General features: G+C 40.5%; 1 protein-coding gene across 1 annotated transcript in view; it reads right to left on the reverse strand.

Annotated features, from left to right (window-relative positions):
• Window positions 1-10,024, reverse strand: part of TRPM6 (transient receptor potential cation channel, subfamily M, member 6) — a 166,364-nt gene extending 156,340 nt beyond the window's left edge. Inside the window, exon 1 of the mRNA XM_010844892.1 lies at window positions 9,778-10,024. Coding sequence (XP_010843194.1) covers window positions 9,778-9,786 — 9 coding nt within the window. The 5' untranslated portion in view covers window positions 9,787-10,024. The remainder of the gene's footprint in view (window positions 1-9,777) is intronic.
• Window positions 10,025-10,417: the final 393 nt, after the last annotated feature.

The raw sequence follows: 10,417 nt of genomic DNA on the forward strand, positions 1-10,417 counted from the left end.
CTTGGACTGCAAGGAGATCCAACCAGTCCATTCTGAAGGAGATCAGCCCTGGGATTTCTTTGAAGGGAATGATGCTGAAGCTGAAACTCCAGTACTTTGGCCACCTCATACAAAGAGTTGACTCATTGGAAAAGACCCTGATGCTGGGAGGGATTGGGGACAGGAGGAGAAGGGGACAACAGAGGATGAGATGGCTGGATGGCATCACTGACTCGATGGACGTGAGTCTGAGTGAACTCCGGGAGTTGGTGATGGACAGGGAGGCCTGGCATGCTGCGATTCATGGGGTCACAAAGAGCTGGACATGACTGAGCTACTGAACTGAACTGAACTGAATGGGACCAGATGCCATGATCTTAGTTTTTTGAATGTTGAGTTTTAAGCCAGTTTTTCCACTCTCCTCTTTTACTTTTATCAAGAGGTTCTTTAGTTCCTCTTCGCTTTCTGCCCGTAAGCGTGATGTCATCTGCATAATCTGAGGTTATTGATATTTCTCCTGGCAATCTGGATTCCAGCTTGTGCTTCATACAGCCCACCATTTCTCATGATGTACTCTGAATATGAGTTAAATAAGCAGGGTGACAATATACAGATTTGACGTACTCCTTTCCCAATTTGGAACCAGTCAGTTGTTCCATGTCTGGTTCTAACTGTTGCTTCTTGACCTGCATACAGATTTCTCAGGAGGCAGGTAAGGTGGTCTGGTATTCCTGTCTCTTGAAGAATTTTCCATCGATGTGGTCCACACAGTCAAAGTTTTCACATCATCAATAAAGCAGAAGTAGATGTTTTTCTGGAATTCTCTTGCTTTTTCTAGAATCCAACAGATGTTGGCAATTTGATCTCTCATCACTCTGCCTTTTCTAAATCTAGCTTGAACATCTTGAAGTTCTCAGTTCACATACTGTTGAAGTCTATCTTGGAGAATTTTGAGTATTACTTTGCTAGCGTGTAAAATGAATGCAATTATGTGGTAGTTTAAACGTTCTTTCCCAGCTGGGAAAGATTGAAGGCAGGAGGAGAAGGGGATTACAGAGGATGAAATGGTTGAATGGCATCACCAACTCGATGGACATGAGCTCTGGGAGTTGGTGATGGACAGGGAAGCATGGCGTGCTGCAGTCCATGGGGTTGCAAAGAGTTGGACACGACTGAGTTACTGAACTGAACTGAACTTGAACATTCTTTGGCATTGCCTATCTTTGGGATTGGAATGAAAACTGACCTTTTCTAGTCCTGTGGCCACTTCCAAATTTGTTGGCATATTGAGTGCAGTGCTTTAACAGCATCATCTTTGAGGATTTGTATAGTTTTTATGTATTCTTATCACGTCTTCTATCTTCTGCTTCTATTAGGTCCACACCATTTCTGTCCTTTATTGTGCCCATCTTTGCATGAAATGTTCCCTTGGTATCTTTAATTTTTGTGAAGACATCTCTAGTCTTTCTCATTCTGTTGTTTTCCTCTATTTCTTTGCATTGGTCACTTAGGAAGGCTTTCTTATCTCTCCTTACTATTCTTTGGAACTCTGCATTCAGATGGGCATATCTTCCCTTTTCTCCTTTGCCTTTACCTTCTCTTCTTTTCTCAGTTATTTTTAAGGCATCCTCAGACAACCATTTTGCCTTTTTGCATTTCTATTTCTTGGGCATGGTTTTGATCAACACCTTCTGCACAATGTTTGAACCTCTGTCCATAGTTTTTCAGGCACTCTGTCTATCAGATCTAATCCCTTGAATCTATTTGTCACTTCCACTTTATAAACATAAGGTATTTGATTTAGGTCATACCTGAATGGTCTAGTGGTTTTTCCCTATTTTCTTCAATCAAAGTCTGAATTTTGCAATAAGGAGTTCATGATCTGAGCCACAGTCAGATCCTGGTCTTGTTTTTGCTGACTGTATAGAACTTCTCCATCTTTGGCTGCAAAGAATATAATCAATCTGATTTTGGTGTTGACCATCTGGTGATGTCCATGTGTAGAGTCATCACTTGTGTTGTTGGAAGAGGGCATTCTCTTGGCAAAACTGTTATCCTTTGCCCTGCTTCATTTTGTACTCCAAGGCCAAACTTGCCTGTTACTCCAGGTAACTCTTGATTTCCTACTTTTGCTTTCCAGGCCCCTATGATGAAAAGGACATCTTTTTTTGGTGTTAGTTCTAGAAGGTCTTGTAGGTTCTCATAGAACCGTTCAACTTCAGCTTCTTTGGCATAGAAGCATGGTCGGGGCATAGACTTGGATTACTGTGATATTGAATGGTTTGCCTTGAAAACGAACAGAGATCATTCTATTGTTGCACCCAAGTACTAGTTTATAGAAACCCTGAGACAGAGTCTGGAAAGGTTCCCACAGGCAGATATCTTTTTTTTTTTGGTAAGTGAAAGAGGCTTTATTTGGGAAGGGAGGGGGCTGAGGAGAGGGACCATGTACATAAACTAATGTCACCATTCTGCAGTGAAATTTAGTACTTCATAGTCAAATTAAATAATGCAAACCCTGTGATCCAGAAATGCCATTCCTGGAGATATAACCAAAATAAACTCTCACACTAGATGTATGAAGAAACAATATGAGATTGTGATATGGTTTCTGTCACTGGAGGCATAAATAGGTAAAATGTGGTGAGTTCATAATGATGTCCCATGTAGAAACAACAGATCTATATGGTAGCAATTATGTACAGATCTTTAAAACTTTACCACTTAGTTAAAAAAGAACACAAATTGAGATCCATAAGGTATTACAGAATATATGTTTTAAACATGTACTAAAAAAACAAAAAATACACAGTTTACAAAAACTGATATAAAAAGAGAACACACATTAACTGAATTAGAATGGCTACCATAGAGTAATGACAATAGGAATAAAGATAAAGAGGGACAGAAATAAACAGATTTTTTTTAAAGAGCATGATCTTATAGATTATGATAAAGTGCCTTAAAATGAGAAGTATATAAACTTATTTTTCCACATCTGAATTTCTACTATAATGTTTTAAAATAAATTTAAGTACTTTCCCTCAAAAACCTGTACTTTTTGAGAATACTTCAAACCACAAAGTACTATTTATTTTCCTTGTGCTATAGCATCTCCTCTAGTTATTATCCATTTTCTGACTTCCTTTTCTAGCAGCATATCTAACCTCATAACTGTTTATTCATCTGACTCATTCATTTATTTACTCAATAAGTATTTAAGTGTTTACTTAAATATCAAGTGTGCATAAAGTATTGTTGGGCACTAAGAGGACATGTGGGAAATATTTTATGACCGCTTTTTCTAGGAACCTTCATTCTCATGTTGCATGTAAAGCATTAACCCACAAAACAGCTCAAAGCATTCCTACACAGTACTGATTTTGTGTCTGAAGATGAGAACTGGATGTTAACATGTGGTGGGATCTGGAGAAGACATATCAGTGAGGATTGAAGTAGGTGGGAAAATATGTCAAGAGTCTACCTGTGGGACTTCTCTGGCACTCCAGTGGGTAAGATTCCACACTTCCACTGCAGGAGGCATGAGTTCTGTCCCTGGTGGGAGAAATAAGATCCTGCATGCCATGTGGTGATGCCAAAAAGAAAAAAAAAAAAAGAAGAGTCTAGGTACATTTTACATCTTATATAATGAGTAGGAGAGAGAGAGAAAGAAAAGGGATCCCATGTGGGGACATGTCTTTTTACAAGGCACAAAGTCAAGACTGAATAAAGCATAATCAGAAAGCATAAAACTAGATGGTGGGAACTGAGGTAAGGAATTAAGGGCAATACGGTTAAACCATGGGCTTCCCTGGCACCTCAGCTGGTAAATAATCCGCCTACAATGCAGGAGACCCTAGTTCAACTCCTGGGCTGAGAAGATCTGCTCGAGAAGGGATAGGCCACCACTCCAGTATTTTTGGGTTTCGCTGGTGACTCAGCTGGTAAAGAACCCACCTGCAATGCGGGAGACATGGGTTTGATACTGGGTTAGGAAGATCCCCTGGAGAAGGGAACGGGGCAACCCAGTCCGGTATTCTGGCCTGGAGAATTCCATGGACTGTATAATCCATGAAGTCGCAAAGAGTCAGACATGACTGAGTGAATTTGACTTTCACTTTCACTATTAAAACAACAGAGAACAAACTGTAGATGACTTCAAGGTCTCACCAAGTAATCTTGATTTTATCCTGTAGGCAGCAGGAAGCTTCTGTAGGGTTCTGATTTGGGAACTGAATAGATTTTTCTGAGTTACATTATCACATCAAATCTTTCACCAAATGCTGCTCAGGATCATAGTTCTCCTTCTGTCCAGTCCCACAGTGATAGACCTCGTCCAAAACGGGTTCAGTGAACTTTTACTATAACCCCTCCCTCCTCCCTGCTCCTTTCCCTCCCCAACTTGCAGCCTTTTATCCTTTCACTTCTTCCACCTCTTCAGCTTCATAACTTGACCTCATTCTATCAGAGTTTGGGTTATCTATGTTTCTCTGGCATCCTATGTTTACCTCTACCACATTAATCGATCATTACTTTAATCATCAAAAGTTTAGTGATCCCTCTACTGTCTACTAGGCTGAGACCATGATGATGAGTAAAAACAGAAGCAAAACCTGCCCTCATGTAGCCTAGAAGCAGAGAGAAAATCTGTCTTATTTTAGAATCCTATTTTTCACTGTAGAATTTATTGCACTGCATTTCAACTGAGCTGAGAGTGTCAGGCACCTTGTAGATGCTCAGTAAATGTTAACTGAATGAATGAATGAACAGAGGTTTGGAGAATCCTACTTATATGGCCATAAGCATTATCATCAGTCCTGGACTTATAATGGCAATTTCATCCATTCTCAGAACTGCTTATCACTTGAAAACATAAACTCTAGGTCAAACTCTAGGTCAAACTTTTTCTGTAAAGTGCTGGCTAGACTTTATAAGCCATATGGTATCTGTCACAACTACTCAGGTCTGCCATGGTAGTACAAAAGCAGCCATAGATAATACGAAAACAAATGTGGCCGTGTTCCAAGAAAATATTATTTATAAAAACAGGTGGTGGACTGGACTTGGCACAAAGGTCCTTGCTTCCCAACCTGTGCTGTAGATGAGGCCCCTTCTGCCAATTTTTCAGTACTGCCTTCATGCCTGGTCCATACTCTATTCTTTAGTCAGGTAAATTTACTTGCTACACCCAACAGCTGAGTTCCCCTTTAAACTCATGCCTGACATCTGCAACTTGTCACAGATTGTGGTATTGTGAAAGAGTATATAATCTGGAGCCCCGAAGACCTGTTTTACTAATTGGTTGACCTTTTGCCAAGTTACTTTGCATTACTGAACCTTTATTTCCTCACTGTAAATGGAGTTTTGCTTTTTTTAATTTTGACTAAGAAGATCAAGTAAGGAATGTATACTGAGAACTGAACGTGACGCAGACACACAGGAAACAGTTACAAATATCCCCCGGTCATGTTCTTTTCCTATTTTAAATCATTATCAGGTATTTATGGAGGATCTATTATATCCAAGGTACAGTTTCAGGTACCTTTAAAACTATCCTAAATCTTCCATGATATCTCCCTTGACCACTGGGTCTCCAACTTGCATATAACACGATACACCTAAGAGCCTAAAAGTTCTGATGCTTGAGTCCCAGCACTAGATATTCTGATATGTTTTATAAGGAATGGCCTGAGCATCAGAACTACCCCCAAATAATTTCAATATAGAGCAAATTTCAGGGTCACTGCTCTAGATGGGACTCTGGGTTCAAACAACTCAGAAACCCTCTTCTTCTGTCTTTCCAGCTGCTTTCTCTTTAATAGTTAATGCACGTCCTTATAGAGTTAAGAGTTGATTGAGTTCTCCCAGCAATTATTTACTCATTTTTGGATACATTTATGTTAAGGACAATGGAAAAAAAGAGAATGAAGTAATCCTCTTACCTTGCATTTGACATTTGTTGTGTAATTATCAAGTGTCTATTCCCCTTTCTTGTGGCAACAATCTGGATTTTCACTTGGGGATTCTCCTTTCCCCATCTTCAGTTCAGTTGTCCTGCTTGAGGCTTTTCCCCTGGACCCTAGAAGCTCATGAAACCAGTACAGTAACCCTCCTGGCTACCATCACTCTTGGTCTACTCTGAGGAACTTTCATGTTTTCCAGGATTGCTGAAAGACATTTACTTTTTTCCCATTGATTGGAATCTGAGACAAAATGGCTCTTGGAGAGTCTGGCAGCTATTCTATAACCTCAAAGAGAAAGCCCATCTAAGAACAAAATAAGAGAAAGAGATAAGACAGACAGAGAGATCACTTTGTGCCTTAGTATCTAGCTGTTTCTCAAATCAGGTGCATCATTAAACTGCTATATGAACCAATAAACTCCCTTTTGCTTCTGCTTCTGCCAACTTTAGTCAGGTATTCTGTCACTGACAACCAGAAGAATCCCAAACTGATACAGCCTTCACTCATCTCCCTCAGAACCCAATTTATCACCCATATTCACAGAAACTACATGCCAGAGCCAATCACCAATCATTCGTTCAACAAATGTACTAAGTGTCTATGGAATACAATGTTCAGCCTAGGAGGAGGGAGGAGGGATGATAGCAGTAAGCCATGATTAAGAACTGCAGGAGAACAAGGTGATGGAGGAGTAGGTGGACTTGGAGTACATCTCTCTCCATGGATACATCAGGAATACACCTTCAGCCATAGAAGTGCACGCAGAACACCAGCTGAGAGCAAACAGAAGTACCTGACCAGAGGAAAAGAATATATAGACCCATGCAAAACTTGGTAAGATGAAGGAACTAGGGGGAAAAACAGGAGTGTTCATAGGACTGGACCTGCCCTCGGCTGGTGGGAGAACTGAAGCAGGGGTCCAATCCCCACATCAGGGCAATTGTCTGAGTCAGAGGAGAAACATTTAAGGCTGAAAGTGAAACAACTGATCTGTGGCAGCCTAAATGGAACGAGAATCAGACAGTCCTTGCCACAGCCATACATACCCTGGACATGAAGGTTGGCCCCCTGGAGGGCACAGTGGCTAGGAGCTGGAGTTTAGGGATTGTGGAGAAGTCCCAGGGCAAGAGCTTCTGTTGACTGAAGAGAGACAGGTTGAGGGGATTTGAGGGAGGAGATCGTGGTAGAAAACGCAAGTGAAGGAAAGCCAGGCAGCCATGGAAGCAAGGTGATACTGCTGAGTCATGTGTAGGGGATGGAGCCATCACCATAGGCTCTCTCTCCCCATATGCCAGCATCAGTCAGCTGAACAATAGAGAGGCTGACCCATCAAATGCCTGACACACTGAACTACAGAGTAGGACCCCCACCCAGGGTGCCTCTTTAGGTGCCTGATGCACTGATCTATAGAATAGGATGCCAGCCGGGGGTGGGGGTCCCTTCTATGTGCCTGACATGCCGAACAACAGCGGAGGACCCCAGGCAAGGAAACCCTCTAAGTGCCTGAATGGGCAGAGCTACAGAGAAAGGCCAAAGAGGCCTTCTGATCCCCAACTGCAAGAGGCTTGAAAAAAAGACTCTGATAGGGCCATAACTCCTGCAGCGGAAGCAGTTCATGTCCTTGCACACTTGGCGCCTCCAGAGTCCCCACAAGCCAAGCAATTGTACCACCTTCATGCTCAACTCTTTCTGTGGCAGAGCTGCCACAGGCAAAAAAAGTCTTGAGTCTATGCACCCAGGGTTGCTTCCATTGTGTCCGACTCTTTGCAACCCTGTAGACTGTGCCCTGCCAGGCTTCTGTCATGGAGTGGGATTCTCCAGGCAAGAATACTGGAGCACATTGGCCAATACTGGTTGCCATACCCTCCTAGAACACTATATTTCCTGCTTCCCTAGCCACCAACTCCCCTGAGTACCTGGTGCTGCCAGAACCCCTGTGAGCCAAGCAGTTGCACCACCTTGAACATGACCCTCACAGGAGCAAACCCAAGTCCTCCAGGGCAGCCTCGGGAGTAAACCCCACTGGATGACCCACATGTAGAGGTGGAAATAAAACCACAATTGAAACCCAGGGGCAGAGTGGGAAGACCCAAAACCTTCCCACCAGCTGTACAAGCTGCAGATTAAATCCACATGATTAACTAGGCAGACTGTTTGTCTATGGAATATATAAAAGGCCATTGAGAGCTCCCACAAAAGAAAATGCACTAGTTGTGATACCTGTGGACATTGGAGGTAAGAACACACAGGAGTAGGACCAGATTAGAATCCGAGCTGCCCCCACAGCAGGTCCAGAGATCAGCACAGTGTTGGAGGACAACCTAAGGAGGTGAGGTGGACTGTGACTCCAAGCGAGGGAAAGACTCTGACAGCAGTGACTCAAGAAAAACATGTATTATTCTTACTTTTTGACTTGTTCTGTAGATTCTTCTGGATTTTTTTTTTCCTTTTCCTTTCTTCCCCCACCCCCCACCATTGTAGTTGTCAATTTTATTGGCACTAAGAAATCCAATTAAGCTTTTGAGCTTTTTTTTCTCAGTCACATTTTTTTTACTGTTGTTATAAACCTCTGCCTCTACGTTGGGCTTTTGCAGCTCTGTGGATTTTTCCTTTTTTTTTTTTTTTTTCTTCTCTCTTTTTCTAATTTTAATTTTTAATTTTTTAAACCTTATATAGTCAAGAAATACAAGAGAAGAAAAAAGATCTACAAAATCAACCACAAACAAGAACTGCATAAAATTTGTGGAAAGAATACTCAGCAACAATGCCATCCTACTGTGTGTGAAGCCCTGTGCTAGATATTGAGGACAGAAAGGATCATAAGACAAGAATGATGCAATGTTGCTGTAAAAAATAGGTGGCATTTTCCATAATTTTTCCAACACTCAGAAAAGTATTAAAGTTCTCCAAAATGGAAAGGTTTGGTTTGTAGTGGGAAAGAGGCAAATTAAATTCCTTTCAGATAAAGACCCTTTTCTACTTCCTTCTAAATTCATCATTGACTTATTGAGTACTGAATAAAGTTTTATACAAGTGGTGAGAAGATATATTCTGATATCCATTAATGTAAGTGCAGACTTAAAACTAGACAAATAATCAACAGCTAATCCCACAAAGTCTTCTATGTGCCCAGGACTGTTCTGGGCCTCAAAAGAGAAATTCTGGATTTTTTTTTTTTTGAAATTAAAGGTCAAAATTGAAATCTGTAAGAAAAGTCAGTATTCTAATGAAAGTACTTCTATTATACCCAAATATCATTCTTTATTTTTCCAGAAAAACAATAATTGAAATATCTGTTTAGGTTTCATTTATAAAACTGTTATGACTAACTTCAAATTGATTTCAAGAAACAAGAAAATAAAATCATCTTGCTAAATAAAAACACACAGCCATAAAATAAGTTTCCGCTAGAGTATCTGACATTTAAAGTCTCCCCCGGGATGTTCCATTCAGGTCCTTCTCTGGCTAGTTCCAATAATCAAAATTATTTATCTTTTTGATCACTTAAAACTGTCTCCAGTCTACTTACTAAACAGTTCAACATTCCATCAATGTAGAAAGACATATTAATTACAGTTCAATTAACCAAATAAACTGCATAGTTAATAGAAATAATTTTTTTTAGGAGGAAAATGAAACAATTTTGTTTGGCATGCATGCCTAATTGTGTGTTTTAAATTCTTGGTTTTGGCTTGTGATCACTTAAAAACAACCACCAAACACATCTAAATGGTTGATTATAAATGCAAGATTATGCCTTCTGCATTTTATAGTATATAAAATCTAGCATATGAAAAAATAAACTCAAGAGCAACAAAGAAGTCCAGTCACTTACCCTCTTCATAACCACGGCCAGGGTAAATTTCACTCAACCTTCAGCCATTGAATTTTATCCTGAGGTTTCCATCTACCACACAATCAGATAAACCCCGATTTGTGGGAGCAAGTAATGGAAACTGTGATGTAAAAAGAATTGCCAAACAAATTTCCATGTGCTTAACCTGAAAGGGAGAAATTCCAATGTGAACTGAGGAAAAAGTTTTCAGCTGCTTTTAAACCCAAGGGGCTGATTTCACTTTTAGCAGGAACTTGTGACTAAGATTGCCTTGTCGGGAAAATGATTAACACTCTTGTTGTCGTCATCTGCTTGAGCTCTCCAGCTGTAGGAAATTGGCCAAGGGAACCTTATCAATCCTAGACATGTGTGCTGTGAATACACTGTCCTCCTGAGCCAGCATTTAGTTACTTATTTAAATAAAGATGTATTTAGAACCTCTACCAACATTGTTAGTGGTTATTTTATTAAAACTATGATTAGCAAACACCCTCTTCCAACAACACAAAAGAAGACTCTACACGTGGACATCATCAGATGGTCAACAGTGAAATCAGATTGATTATATTCTTTGCAGCCAAAGATGGAGAAGCTCTATACAGTCAGCAAAAACAAGACTGGGAGCACACTGTGGCTCAGA

Source organism: Bison bison, unplaced genomic scaffold, assembly GCF_000754665.1.
Source record: "Bison bison bison isolate TAMUID 2011002044 unplaced genomic scaffold, Bison_UMD1.0 scf7180017864212, whole genome shotgun sequence".
In the NCBI taxonomy this organism is placed as follows: Eukaryota; Metazoa; Chordata; class Mammalia; order Artiodactyla; family Bovidae; genus Bison; species Bison bison.